The 15,576-nt window shown below is 39.5% G+C and overlaps 1 protein-coding gene across 1 annotated transcript in view; it reads right to left on the bottom strand.

The window, feature by feature from the left end:
• MGAM (maltase-glucoamylase) overlaps positions 1–15,576 on the bottom strand; it is an 84,312-nt gene that overhangs the window by 28,922 nt on the left and 39,814 nt on the right. The window contains exons 14-25 of the mRNA XM_070424051.1: positions 15,224–15,308; positions 13,518–13,635; positions 11,567–11,738; positions 10,216–10,332; positions 9,502–9,656; positions 8,363–8,447; positions 7,461–7,517; positions 6,893–7,017; positions 4,468–4,556; positions 3,759–3,808; positions 3,184–3,351; positions 101–253 (exon numbers count right to left, since the gene is read on the bottom strand). Coding sequence (XP_070280152.1) covers positions 101–253; positions 3,184–3,351; positions 3,759–3,808; positions 4,468–4,556; positions 6,893–7,017; positions 7,461–7,517; positions 8,363–8,447; positions 9,502–9,656; positions 10,216–10,332; positions 11,567–11,738; positions 13,518–13,635; positions 15,224–15,308 — 1,374 coding nt within the window. The remainder of the gene's footprint in view (positions 1–100; positions 254–3,183; positions 3,352–3,758; positions 3,809–4,467; positions 4,557–6,892; positions 7,018–7,460; positions 7,518–8,362; positions 8,448–9,501; positions 9,657–10,215; positions 10,333–11,566; positions 11,739–13,517; positions 13,636–15,223; positions 15,309–15,576) is intronic.

Raw genomic sequence — 15,576 nt, 5'->3', positions numbered from 1 at the left:
GTGGATTTTAAGTAATCACATAGGTACTGGTGCTATGCTCATGAAATTGCAGGTTAAGTGTAGAGAAATTTAATTATGATAACACCATCAGCATTTTTACCTCCCAGGCACAGCCACGGGCAGTGCACTTTGCTTCAGAAGCACCATCCTCATCAGGATAACAGTCTATTTTTTCTACATCCTCTGTCGTCAGGTTCCATTCCACAGTGTATGCTTCTCCCAGGACAAGATCAAGTCCTGTGATAAGGGCAACCTGTGGGAATGGGGAAGTGACAAGGAAATTTACCCTCAGGACATAGGCCTTGCAAAATCTGAAACTTCTTTGGGGAGAGGAATAGAAATCATACCAGACTGAATAATCCAAGTGACATACCACTGGAGCCTCTATGGAGAGAACTATATGGGGAGTGGGGGCAAGACTGCCCAATGGCAACAGGGCAGATGTCACAACTCTATGTCAATCTTGTATATAACATTTTGAAAAGAATTTGATAAAATAAAATCTTCTGTAATCACTCCTTTCTTTCCTCCCCTCACCTGCTTCCTCTTCCTTGTTTTGTCAGGAAGGCTCGCTTCTGCACTTCCCCTTGTAGCATAACACACACAAGCACAGGTGTCATTCCAAATTTAGTTTATCTTCTTGCCCTCTTTCCCCCAAACCAGTGTCCTCCATTGGTCTAGACCCGTGGTTGGCAAACTGCAGCTCTCGAGCCACATGTGGCTCTTTGGCCCCTTGAGTGTGGCTCTTCCTAAGCCTTAGGAGTACCCTAATTAAGTTAATAACAATGTACCTACCTATGTAGTTTAAGTGTAAAAAATTTGGCTCTCAAAAGGAATTTCAATTGTTGTACTGTTGATATTTGGCTCTGTTGACTAATGAGTTTGCCGACCACTGGCTAGACTGATGGCAAGAACAAAGGAATAAGAATAGTATGGCCTGGGTTCTCATCTCCATCTGCTGTGGAAACTTAGACAAAGTATTTCAATTCCTTGGGTCTGTTTCATCAATTGCAAAATTGGTGAATTGGCAAAATCACTCCATTTCCTTCTATTTCTAACACCCCGGCCTCCTCATTTCTGCAGGCCAAAGCCTCAAAACTTGAAAACTTTTAAAAATCCCACTTTCTAATTCAAATATCTAATATTTTTCTATATACTTTCCTTAGAGAAAGTTCACATTTGTCTAGAGCTATAAAATTACATTCTAAGGATTATCATCCTTCTTCTAGTCTCTTCTCAGTCTAAATTCATCTTGCACTTCCCTGGACTACGAATCCCATCCCCTTCCATGACAATTCTCTTAAACATTGAGTTGAGGGTCAATAAGTGACCCTTTGACATTAGCTCAGATCCTTCTCGTTTTGGCACTAAGACCTTCCAAAATCTGACCGTAAGTTATCTGTCCAAACTGATCTCCTTCCAAAAGTGAATCCTACTTGTTCTAGTTATACAATATTCACAGACTAATGAAAGGCGAACCTCTTACTAATACAAGGCCATCCTTAGATTGGCTCATTCTGACATCTCAACCTTGAATGTTTTATCCTCACAAATGCTCATCTGTGGAATAAACTGCTATTTGCCTGCCCTACATAGAAGTTATCCTCTTACTATTTCAGTTTAGAATACTAAAGTTCCCACTTAAGAATTAAAGCTGTGGCCATTAATAGGTAAATTTTGAGCCAAGCTTTTATTTCTTGATTTAAGGGACTGCTTCTTTCTTTTCTGCTTCCTCTTTTTATTCATACTAAAGCAAGGCCATAGTGACTGGAATTAAGCAGGAGGCACTTCCAATCATAAGAGAAGAAAAAAAATATCAACCTTGACAACCTTGAGCCACTGAATCAATGCCAGCAACTGACCTCTTTCTAAAGTTCTTATTGCATAAGGGAAAAAATCCAACTTGTTTAAACCACCATTTGGATGAGTCTCCTGACACTTGCAGCCAAATGAATCTCTAGCTGATGCATTGTCTTTCAAAGTCCAGCTCCAGCCCTATATTCTGCAAGGACTTTGTTCAATATTCCATTAAGCTTTGAACACTGACTTAGAATAAATTAACACTTTGCATATGTTGGTTTGGGTTGCCTGTTCCCCTCCCAATAGTTTCATATGTATATATTGTGTCTCCTCACAAATCAAATTGAAACAGTTAAAGAGCCCCTTTGGCCTTATATTAATTAATCTATATAACAAACATGTATTGAATTTGTTTTCATATGTGAATCTGTCAAATGACTTGTACTTTGCTGTACTCACCAACAAAAATGTAATACTACTTCTAACTTTATGATGTATGCATCCTCAATGGATATTATCAGGACAAAATGTCAAATGTCACTGATATATCATTATAATAGAAAACTAAATTTACTTATTTTCTTAAGTTTGGAAGGTTCCTCAGAAACATGCTAATCCAGTAGCTCCCAATCCCAGATCATACCTATAGTAAGAAGTATTTGAGGAAAGGGTCCCTCATAATCTATAGTAATAAAAGTGTAATATGCTAATTAGACTGGACATACTTCCAGACGAAGCCACGCTGGCGGGGTCCAAGCCCCTTGCATGAATTTCGTGCATTGGGCCTCTAGTGTTAAAATATCAGAGGAACGGATTACAACTACTCAGGAGCATCATATCTTATCACAACTGATGGAAAGTTATTTTATTGTTATCCTCTAACCAAATAAGTGGCCATTAATTACCTAGACTTGTCAAATTCTTTGACTTAAAATTTTTTCTAAAAATGTATGTGTTGTAGTGAGAATTTATGCTAGTATATCTCAATTCAGTTAAAAAAAAAAACCTCTCTTCAAATTTTTCATTAATGGAGACCCCCTCCCTTCTTTACCTTTCTAGCATCAGCTAGCAGCTCTCAGATCTACTTTTCCTCTATTTCTGTTCCCCACACTTCTTCTTCTGTCCCAGAGAGAACAGAAGACTGGGGCCAGTGGAGGAGTAAGGATGAAAAGACTATTTGCCTTTATCCCAGTTTCCCAGCAACTCCCTCATTCATTCTAGTGCTAGCCCACTCCTCATTTTTTTTCTCTCCTAACCCTCTGACTTTCCACTGCAGGCCTCACTATACTTTGGTCCTTCAGGACCCATGCAACCTCGGTAAGAAGGAACACCATGAGCTGTGAAGAATTCTTGATAAACTGTCTCAACCAAAGGGATTTTTACCTGTCGGTTAGGATCGTAAGTGACTTTAGGAGAAACCTGAGTTGGTACACCATTGTGTTTCACTACAATGTTGTTAGGTTTTTGGGTCCCAAGGATTTTAATCTCTTTAAATACTAAATTATTAGGGTCTTTGTAGGTTGACTGCAAAATCTTCACATCCAAGCGGTTCTGCAAAACAATTAAGCACAAAGATCTAACTATAAAACACAGTTTCTCAAGTCATTCAAATATTCCAGCCTAGATCAGATACCCAAAATGGGTTTGAATGCCTCTTAGCTGTCTCTACTCATCTGTGCTTAATTAGTACAAATGTATTTTGATACTCCCTGAGGAGGAAGAGAGAAAGAGAGAGAGATTTTTAATAATTACTATTAAAAAAACTGACTGCTTTGATTTATTCATTTCATTGCCTCCTTCTAACTAACATGATTGATTCAGTTATTAGGAGAATGTGCTCACCTATACCATAAATGCATATGAAGCTACAAGTATAATTACACACATACACAAACACACATGAGTCTTGTGGACCAACAAAAGCCCACACTGAAGATTCACAAAAATATGCTACTTACTTGGGTGACAGAAAACTCACATAAGAGATAAACATTATTGGCCACAGTATCTGAAAGTGAGAGAAAGACGAGTCAGACTCTGATCTGCCCACCACAGGAGAACAGTTTTTACTCTGGCTGTCTTTGAAGCTACATCTTGAGAAGGACAAGATTATAGACAGAGTCTCCGAGGCCAAGCCACTGTTTTCCCTTTTCCTTTCTCTTTTAACCTTGGAAAGGTTCCCATTCATGTGCTTCCAAGGAATATTCCTCAAGTGAGTCTATTTCCTAAGCTCAAGCCTCAAGAGTCGTTAGTATATTGGAGACAGAAAAATGTGCTAAGAAACTAGATATAGACACGTAGCTAGATTTTCACTGCCTTTTCACTGGTTATGTTTTTCATACGATCGACATTTGTTCTGTAGTATTTTGGGGGAAGATGTCCACATTAAATGGCAGGAATGGTGTTAAAAACATCTCTTTCAGGTTCCCATTGACAATAAAATGAGAGCCTATGAATATTGCTGGCCAATGGGAGAATTCTATGAGGTAGAAATGTGTTTTTCCTCCATCAGTGGTCCATCTACCACTACCCATAAACAGTGCTACTAAAACAAAACTCTTCTTTCCAGTGATGAATGCTACTGTGCCTGGTGAGATATCTCACCCAGGTGAATGACCAGAGGGGTAGCTCAAAGATGCAGGTTCATAAATAGTGACATTGGCTCACCTTTCGTTTCCCCATCATCCCAGAAAAGTTCGCCTCTTGCTTCTTTGCTGTCATTTAGGGCAATGATAAGACCAAGAGGGTTCCGTCGACTATAGGAGAAGATATTTATATAAGAGACAAAGACTTAAAACTCAAAGAATTTTGTCAGATAAACTGAGGATGACTATCAGATTCAGATGGAAAAGGACCCTAGCATCAGACTGCTCTGCTTTTCTTCGGGCACAAAGACAAAATCAACAGGTGCATCTTTCTCTAGAATCATTGCCCCAAACATTAGCAATAAACACCTATGTAGGAGGCAAAAAATTTAAGCACAAGAATCACACAGTAACTACAATAAAAACTACCGATGCAACTATTATTTCTAATACAAACTATTAGAAAACAGAGAAATCCTAGATAATAACTGGTTCAGCCTAATCACTTAAGAGATGTTACATGCAGAATAAGTATTAATTGTGGCTGGGGGATACATTTTTTTCCCTGCCAGAGAACCATTTTGACTCAGAAAGCAATAAAACACAATAAGGTATATCTATAAAATGACACCTTTCCTAATTTTATTATTTATTATTAGTTTGTTTTGAGAGTAAAAGAAAACATTCCAATTATCTGCTTTATAATTACGAATAAGAAACACAAAACACTACTCAGTAAGTTGGTGAAATAGATGGACATAGTCTACCTCCCAATTTTCTGATCATGTTGCATCCCTCACTGACCTCACAGTCTATTGTGTTCTCACAGCTCAGCCTTTCACTATGCCCTATGCAAGCTGGATCCCATTATCAACAAAATCACCTGCTTTATCTAACATGCATATGTTGAGTAGTTTTCATTTGCTAGGAAGTGTAAGGGATACAAAGATGAATAGACACTCCATTGATGACCTTAAATATTGTAGGAAATATTAAATGTATTCACCAAACAATCAAAGCAGAAAGTAAAGTGTGACACAAAAGTTAAAATACTTATAGGAGTCCAGAATGACACTTCTAGCAGTGTGGTGGATTAGATATTCTGGAGGATACCAGACATTCTGAAGGACCCACCCACTAAAATACTAGTTGGGCCTAGATAAAATACAACACGTGGTCCCTGCAGGGAGCTAATGTGATCCAGGACAGCAGTCCTGGCTTGCAATCAAAGAGAAAGCAAATTATCTCTAGAAGAATGAGACCCACATTTGGAACTTTAAGATCACCACATTTGAAAAACATAAACAACTAATCATACAAGATAATATGCCAGCAAAAAAAAGTTAGCAAAAACAACAATTGATTTTGATTCCACTAATAACTTTAAATAATTGGATTTTCAGGTAAAAAGTATAAAATAACTATGATTGGCATATTTAACAATATTAAGGAGGAAAGAAAAAAAATCAGCTAAACACCAAAAAAGTATAACATATGACCAGAAAGTTGGAAGTGGCAGCACTCCCTTTGCTGGAAGAGCTGGGAAGCATTTCTTGCAGATAAAATCTGAGTTTAATTTGAAGGATTATTAAGAACACACCAGACAAAGAATGTTGGGATCTTGAGACTATCATGCTAAGTGAAATAAGTCAGATAGAAAAAGTCAAGAATTATATGATTTCACTCAAATGTGGGCTATAAAACTGAAAGCAAAAAGTGAACACACAAGACAAACAAACAAAAACTCATAGACACAGACAACACTATAGTGATTCCCAGAGGAAAGGGGGTGCAAGAGGTTATGAAGGGTAGAGGGAGTCGAATGTATGGTGATAGAAAATTTGACTTGGGGTCGTGAACACACAATACAATATACAGATGATGTATCAAAGAGTGGTACACTTAAAACCTATAAATTTATTGTCACCCAATAAATTTAATTTGAAAAAAAAGAACATACCAGGCAAAGAATGTTGGAAAAGATAATAAGTGCTTAAGCCCAAATACAGGAAAATAGAAGGGTATGTTTGGGGAATAGCAAGATTTTCAGGATGGTGGTCTACAGGTATGTGCTAATGTGCACCCAGAGGCACAATTATTAAGTAACTTGGAACTGGATTGTGACTAACCTTGAATGCCCTACTAATGAAAGAATTTGCTCTAAGCAGGGGAGAAACCAGTTGAGATCTTCATTTTGGAAATATCAATTAAAACCTACAGAATGACTGGCTAGAGGATTTTTTAAAAAATATTCTCTCTCAAGGGGGTTCAGAAAGATCAAGGTTTAAGGTCTTTCAAAATCTATCTGGATGTAGTTCTAAATCACAGCTTCCTCAGAAGAGGCCTAGGGGAAGAGTTTAATGACCAATCACACACACTAGAGCGTCTTCCTCCCCACTCCCTATCCTCAATGTGATGTGTCAGCATCTTTTGCATGGGAGCAGATGGGCACAGAAATGACCAGTTTTGTCAGCCTGCCCCTTAAAGGAAACTCGGTTATGCTGTACCTGGCAACAGTGGTTGTGGCTGGCTGTTGGGTGGGGAAGATGTAGCCTCCTCGAAGGTGAAGTCCAATTTTGTCTCCAGGAAGTTGCATTTCCACTTTCTGCTTCCTCCATCTTAGTTGGCTCCCCTGAAGCATGAAGACAAATCAATCACATCAGCATGATGGGACATTCACCTCCAGCTTTCATCCCTGTGCTGAATCATCTGTGGCTCTCTCCTTTACTACGAGCTGAATTACTATCAAACAAGACAATCAAACAAGAGAAGGGGAAAAGTCAAGAACAACAGGTTTTGTCATCAATTGGGTTTTGGGGGCACGTGTATGCCATGCTGAGGCTATTTGATGAACTCATGACCAAGCTCAAATTGTCCATTGGCCCCTGCAGCATTTGCCCATGAGACATTCTACTTGAGTCTTTATCGGATTTCATCATGACTGACATTAAGTGACTTAGGCTCATTTCATTGACTTGGCTGAAATTACAGAAGACACTACAGAAACACTCCTCTCTTGTCTACACAGTTGCAGCTGTGGTCTTGAAGAATTTAAGAAAAGTCAGTGCTACTTACAGTCTCATAATCATACCAGACAGCATCGGGCACATAAGCCATCACTTTTTCTGCACCCTGAAATGAAAACAAAATATACTTCTTCATGGCCCAGCCTCTGAAAGGGATCAAATGCATTTCCTAGCATTCTCTATGGAACTTCTTTATTATATATCGAGAGTGCATAAATGACATTTCTTGGCCTTGTTATCAAATTATGCCTTTCTTCTAATGGGAATAACAACAAAAAATCCTAAGTGGAACCACATTAAGAATAATGACAATATTGAAACACGTTGTGGTGAAATTTCCAGCTTTACATTGGTTATCTCATTCACACTTCACAACAGTCCCCAGTGATGGGGATTATTATTATTATCTCACCTTTATAGCTAAGGAACTAGCATGATGACTTATACCTAGATCACATTGGTACTAAGTGGCACAGGCAACAATCTCACCTTGATCAGCCTAACTTTATTTTTTTAAATTTATCTTTATTATTGGAATTATTACAGATATACCCCTCTTCCCCCATTAACCCCCTCCACCATGCCCGCCCCCCCAAAGCCTGACTTTAGAGTGATCCTGGGTCATTAATCCCTTCTGCCTCTACTTCACAGAACAAGTACTGATCTGCTCTGAGGGTCTGACAACAAATAGGACCATTCTTAAATTTAGAGTTGCCAGTAGATGCTTCTACACTGGTTGAGAACTTGGTCAGAAAAAAGACTTCTAGAGGAAAGAAAATGTGAAAGTATCAGATATCCAACCTCCCCAACCCCCAGCACATTGTCATCAAGCCTGACTCAGCCACACATGTTGGAAATGCGTTTGGAATAAAGAGAAGAAAAGTGGTTCTAAGGAGAGGGCTGCAGGAACAGAAGCTGACACCACCAGTGTGTCTCTATGGGAACACATACCTCATTCAGAACCGGAGTGATGAGGAGGCCAGGCCCCCATAGAAACTGTTGGTGCACATCCCAAGTGTTGCTGTCCGCATAGAACCTGGAGATTGGAGAGACGTTAGCTGAGATGTGGGCCAAAGCTTCCTGGAAGTTCTCCCCTCAGCCTGTCCAAAACACGCAGGTTCCCTCCCAGGGCAAACTCCCCCAATTTTTCTATGATGCCTGTTCAACCCCTACCTCCCCAATCCTGCAGAGAGATCTGCTTCCTCTAGCTCATGTGCCCTCCTAATCTCTCCCCAGGTTAGACAGAAGTTCCTGTTCCGGTATCTATGCTAGGCTTAGGCAGGTTCAAGGCCTAATTCTAATTGCCATATCTCCCTTATAAAGAAATAAGTAAAGTAAGTTGTACATTTTAAAAGTTCAGCTGATCACCAAGAAGAAACTGAATATGATCACAAAAAATAGAAGATAATTTATAATTTTACTCTTTTTCTCTCTTATGTTAGCTGCCTTTTAACAGAGAATTCCAGGAGATGGCAAAAACTTACCCCAAATAATCTATAATAATAAAAGTATAATATGCTAATTAGACCGGACATCCTTCTGGACGACCTTCCGGATGAAGCCGGGGCTGTGAGGGAAGCCTGAGTCCCAGGTGCCTGCCAGCGGCCAGAGGGAAGCTCGAGTCCTGGGTGTGGGAGGGAAGCCCAGGTCCCGGGTGCCAGAGGGAAGCCGGTGCAACCAGCGGAAGGAAGGGCCTACTCTTGTACAAATTTTATGCATCAGGCCTCTAATGAATATATAATAGAGCAGATATGTGCTTGAGGGTCTAAAATGTCAGACACATAAGGACATTAACTGTATTTTGATAAGGAAAGCCTCTCAAGTTCTAGAGCCTGAACATAGTGCATTACAACAGAGACCATCAAGTTCAAGCCACCAAATCCTTTAAATTAAGATTAAAGAAACTAAGGATAAAATAACTAAAATGATTTGTCTAAGATAAAGAGTTAGTTGGTGACAGAACAAAGACCCCAGTCCCATGACATTTAGTCTAGCTTCCTTCCCAAAAGATATAGTCAATGTCTTCCCAAAAGATATAGTCAATGTCATCAGTTGCATTAACAAAAGGCCTTTGGGTTAGGTGGACTTACTCATGCAGAAGGGGCCTGGCCACGGTGTCCCCCCGGCTATGAGCGCGATAGAGGAGAGTGTAGAGATAGGGCAGCAGAGTGTAGCGGATGGTAAGGTAGTGCCTGGAGGAATTCAATAGCAGAGAGTTGGCTCCAAAGGAGGCAGGATCCTGGGCCTGGAAGGAAGGAAAGAAGGAAGATGTTGCAGTTGTCAGCTGACCATGCACAACAGAAGTATCTGGAGAATTCCAGACCCCATTCATCAAAACCGAGAGTTTACTTCCTGAAAGACCTGGAAGCTTGGCCTCTGATCAGTACAGTTGGGCAAAGAGAGATCATTTCACCAAGTAAGTGGCCATTCTTCATCTTGAAACTCAGCTCCCTTCACCCACTCTTTAGGGGTGCTCTCTAGAGAGACTGCCGGTTCAATAATTTTGAAGCATCTCCTCATTTGATTCTCATTACAATATGAGCAATGTTGATAAAGTATACAGAGGTTTGATAAAAACCTTCACAGACTCGCCATTTTCTTGACTGAAGCATAGAAATAGCAGAGGCTGTGGCACAGCGCATTTTAATGGTGCATCATAGGTCCTGGTTGATTGCAAACAGTGGTGCAAATTAGCCTGATCGAGCACCAGGTAGGAGGATGGCTCAACACATTCCGTAGTTGCCCATAGATGCAGTCCTAAGGGATGCCAAATTTATTTATATCCTATATCCTGGGAGACTTACCTTGAAGCCTTGGCCATTGTGATTCCTGGCAAATGGGTAAAAAGCTCCCAGCTGCATCCACCGCCTGCAGAGCTCCTCAGGGGCATCCAGTGCAAAGCCACATATGTCAGCACCCACCTGGAAGGACACACAGTCGGCTCAAAGGGAGTACATCCCCCTTTGCTTTCTACCAGGACTTCAACTAAACTTTGCTAACCTCTTACTGAGAAGGCTAACATGGTGTGATTGAATTGGTTTATATCCTGTGTCCACTCTACTGCCAAGTGACTTTGAGTAACTTACTTAACCCTCCTGTGCCTCAGTTTCCTCACTTTGTTACTAGTAAAGTAGGCACTAATTAGTTATAGAGGGTTTTACTAAGTGAAATAAGTAAAACACTTGACACACAATAGCTTTTTGATGAACAGTTACTAGTAATGTTGTTTATATTGTTATTTTGACCACACTGATATTGGAATTAATTTTCCAATGCCTAAACCTGATATTGTTACTCATCAATTCAAAAATTTCCAGAGTCTCCTTTCAGCTTATCCTATTAGCTCCACAAAACATGGCTCCAACCCATCTTTCCAGAATTACCATTCTAGGCTTACATACCAAGCCTCAACAGACCCATCAAAATGACCTCCCCCCATGAGTCAGAAAAAGTATATCCACTTTTCAAAGTTAAACTCAAGTGCTATCTTTTCCATGAAGTTTCTCTTGACTCCCTTTGTTCCTTGTAATCTTGTTAAGTCCTTTCTCAGGATTTCCCTTAACAGTTGACGTATATGTCCCTGTTGGCACGCTTACCCCAGCCTGTCATAATTGTTTGTTTATATATGTCTCCTCTTACTAAATTATAAACTCTTTGGGGAAAGAGAGGCATTTCTGTTACTATATGTATGTTTTTCTTTGCCCTCACCATGCATACCTAACTCAGTACCTTGAATATAGTAGGAGCTCAATAAATATATATGTTGAATTTAACTAAAAGATGACAAAGCCACTTCTTAAGTGCTGGTAATGTTGTTTCCTCACCCAGGTGCTGGATACATGGATATATTTAGTTAGAAATTCATCAACTGTATACTTCAGGGTATGTGCACTTTTATGTGTGTATATTATACTCAAATAGAAAGAAATGTTCCAATGATATCACTTCAAGGTTGAACTTTCTATCTTTATAAGACAATGCAAGGAAGACTGTGGTGGGATCAGAGCCATACTGTGTAGATGAAACACATACTCTCAAGATATGAAATCCCTGGGCCATGGAGTGTAGGGAGGGGAGTCTTATGATTTGAAAATTTTCTAAAATGAGGCTTTCTAGAAATTGAGGTTCGTAAGAGAACTTGGGATGTGGACTCACCATTGGGATACCAAAAAGATTGAACTCGAGCATGCCAGGAATGGACCATCGAAGGTCATCCCAGGTGGCTGCATTGTCTCCTAACCAATGAGCTGCAAACTTGCCAGATCCCGCAAAGGTGGAACGGGTTATAATGAAGCTTCTCTTATTAGGGAACACAGTCTTGACAGCTCTAGAAAGAGATAGAATAGGAGTCAATGTGCAACCTTAGTATGTGTCAGCCCAGCAACATATACTAAGGGCCTCAGAAGTCAAAACCCCATGGGCCTCTTCTAGTTCTCTGCCAGTGGAGTTAGAGTTGCTGATGGGGCAGACTGAATTATTAAGGATATTTATGTTTTGTTTTATTTTAAGGTGTTTTCTTATGTACATCAATAACTCCATAATTTTCAAGACTTTCCAAAGCAGACTTGAAAAGGCTACTAACTAGAGGCATAAAAGTTTTATGGAACAAAGGCAAAATTTAACTTTACATAGTTGTGTATAAACAGGGTGGGGCAAAAGTAGGCTTACAGTTGTGAACATACAAAACATAGATTTATTCTTGTATTATTATTTATTTATTGTATTCTTTTCCATACAAACAACTGTAGATGTACTTTTACCCCATCCTATACATTGGTCTTTCACAGGGTGTGATTTTAGACATACACAAAATGAACATAGGAACCTCCTCTTGGGACTTAAATTCTTTTTTAAGTAGAAACACTTTGGTCACAATCTACATAATAAAAGTCTAAGCGACCTTTATGGCGGAACGACCAGAATGACCGGTCGCTATGATGCGCACTGACCACCAGGGAGCAGACGCTCAATGCAGGAGCTGCCCCCTGGTGGTCAGTGTGCTCCAACAAGGGGAGCACCACTCAGCCAGAAGCTAGGCTGACAGCTGGTGAGTGCAGTGGTGGTGGCGGGAGCCTCTCCCACCTCCACAGCAGCACTAAGGAGCAGCAAGCCAAGCAGTAAGGAGCAGTGAGCCGAGTGGAAAGAAGCAGAGAGCAGGCAGACAGTAAGGAGTGAGGGGTCCCGAACTGCAAGAGGGCACAGGCCAGGCTGAGGGACACCCCACCCCCCAGTGCACAAATTTTGTGCACCAGGCCTCTAGTTTTGTAATAAGAAAAGACATTTTAAAATTATGTATCTATGTGAATATTTTTGTAAGTAAATATAAAGATACTAGAGGCCCACTACACGAAATTTGTGCAAGGGGCTTGGCCTTCACAGCCGCAGCAGCTTGCCCTAGCCCTTGCAGCCCTGGCTTTGTCCGGAAGGTCATTTGGCTGTCCAATCTAATTGGCATATTACACTTTTATTATTATAGATATCATCTATATTTTTAAAATAAGAAATCTGTTATATTCTTAAAAACATTTGCTTTACAATGTTTTTAACAACTTTCAAGAAGGCTAAAATCACACCATGACTTTGCTAATGAATGAATGTGGTTTTGGTCTGGCCTCCTTCTGTCATCGTTGCAGTAAAGAGTAAATTCTCAATACCTTTTCTTCACTATAGAATTTGAGTCCACACACAAAGGCAGGCACAGCACAGAAGGCAGAGCCAGCATGTAAGACCCCAAAGCACATGGAATCTTAATTACCTAAACCTCCACCCTCCAGTCAAGACAGTGTGGCAGAGAGGAAAATACGTGGGCCTAGGATTCATGCATAAATGTGCTTAAATTTTGCTTTTACAATGTATTAGCTGTTTGAACTTAGTCAAGCTACTTCTCTTTTTTCCTTCCAACTTTTCATTTATTCATGCATTCTTCTATTTCATACTTTCCATGAATATTTATGGGATTCCTTCTTCCCTAGGTAGTTTCTTCATTCATTCAGTAATAATAACCATACTTATCTTGCAAAGTTCTTAAAAGTAAACCACTGGCACCTGGTATCTAGCAAGATCAAGAATGTGCTATGTTTGATGTCCATAGCAACAGTATCCTTACTCTGCTGTGGCAATCGCCATAGAGTAGCCATACAGGTTGTGGACATCATACTGCTTGCCCCAGTGCTGCAATGCATCCATGCAGAGAGACTTGCAAAACAGGTACCCATCCAGGACTCCTGGGAGAAAAAGGGGTCAGAGAGTGAGTGCCTACACTGCACATTCCCTATTCTTCGACTGTCATAAAAGCTGACATCGTTCTCACCGGGCAAGCATTTACTGTGGCCATCCTGCAAATGATCACACAGATTCCTCACTATCAAAGGGGTAGTTACTCTGATGTATAAAGAAACTGTGTTGGCTCATACACATCCTCCCTCTTGGGTGCTCATGTGACTAGAGGCAGGCATTTGGAACAAGATGATTCAGTTAGACTTGAGATTCAATCTGAATTATTCAAACTCAGCTAAGTTAAATGGTTCAAAAATATAAATACCGGATGAAAGTATAAATTAATTTCTCAACCCATCTCTCCATTGACCAGATACTATAAAGAATGATTGCCCAATCTCTCTTTCATTCATCTATTCCTTTTTGCACTGATTGGGCTACTCTGGTTCAGATCCAAATGACCTTTGGATTTTAACTATTGCAAAAGCTTCTTAATGGCTTATTGATATCTGACCTATTGATTTTCTAATCCATATTATATATTAATGCAAGGTTAATACTTCTAAAACCATTTGATTACTATATACTTCCTTTTATGAAAACATAAGCAGATTCCCTCACAAAAAGAATAAAGTGTGAACTGTTTAGCCTCCTATCCAAGTCCTTCAACATTTGATTCTGACCCATCTGCTCCAATTTCCTACTTTCCCACCAGACTGGAAGTCTTCATAAGATGCTATAATTCTAGAAACTCATTCCTTTCTTAATCAAGACACTTTTTGTCTGGGAGCCTCTACAATAAATGCTGGGATTTCAAGGCCACACCCTGTTCAAAGTTAGGGGTGTTCAAAGTTCAATCAGAGCTCATTTGTATCATATTCAATGACTTGGACTTGGACCTCCCAAGCCATCCATTCTGGCTTCCTTTTCTCCTATGGTTCAGGTGTGTTCTTCACACTCTTGATATCACTACACTTGAGCCTTATCTGAAGACCAAGCCTGATTATCTGGTTTCCCTGTGGTAAGTCCTGACCTTTGGGAGTAGACTCTAGAACAGTGATGGTGAACCTATGACACGCGTGTCAGAGGTGACACGCGAACTCATTTTTTTGGTTGATTTTCTTTGTTAAATGGCATTTAAGTATGTAAAATAAATATCAAAAATATAAATCTTTTTTATACTATGGTTGCAAATATCAAAAAATTTCTATGTGACACGGCACCAAGTTAAGTTAGGGTTTTTCAAAATGCTGACACACCGAGTTCAAAAGGTTCACCATCACTGCTCTAGAGCAATATCGACTAACCACAGGCCTCTAGCTTCTGCACCCCAACTTCTCTAGATCTTTCCTTAGAAACAGGTCAGACTATAGGTAGAATGAATAGATTGCCCCTTTTTGAATTGATGCCTCCTTTAGAAAAGCATGGAGTGTTTTTATTTTCTTTCTTAGTTTTTCTTATATATTACCCACATTCTCCTTTCTATATGCACTCATATGTACAAACTCTCTTGCCAAGTTGTCCATATATATCCTTATGAAATTAAAATACCAAATATGCATTGCCACTTTAATTAGACTAACTACTAAGACTTACTGGGAATGAATGGAGGATAATTTAGATTGCTTGTGGAACATCCTGAAAGTGAACCATCAACAAAGTTGGAGAGCTCATTCATATCCTACAAGACAGAGATTAAAAGTTATGTCTTTTTTTGAGGAATCAAAAAAATGATCCCAGATATTTCTTTTTTAAAGAGGTTCTTATATACATGGAGAAAAATAGATATTCCTATCTTCTCTATACATTGAAGTTTTCATGGAGATAGTTCTTATAAATCCCTTTAAAATTATAGCTGTCTATAATCACACAGAAAATAAAAAATTTCCAAACACAGTAGATGAAAAAATATCTTAATTTATATAGCACCATATGTAAACTTATATATT

The sequence above is a fragment of the Myotis yumanensis genome, unplaced genomic scaffold, assembly GCF_028538775.1.
Source record: "Myotis yumanensis isolate MYYU_CA2020_CCGP unplaced genomic scaffold, mMyoYum1.0.hap1 SCAF_9, whole genome shotgun sequence".
In the NCBI taxonomy this organism is placed as follows: domain Eukaryota; kingdom Metazoa; phylum Chordata; class Mammalia; order Chiroptera; family Vespertilionidae; genus Myotis; species Myotis yumanensis.
This window is presented reverse-complemented; position numbering and strand designations above follow the sequence as displayed.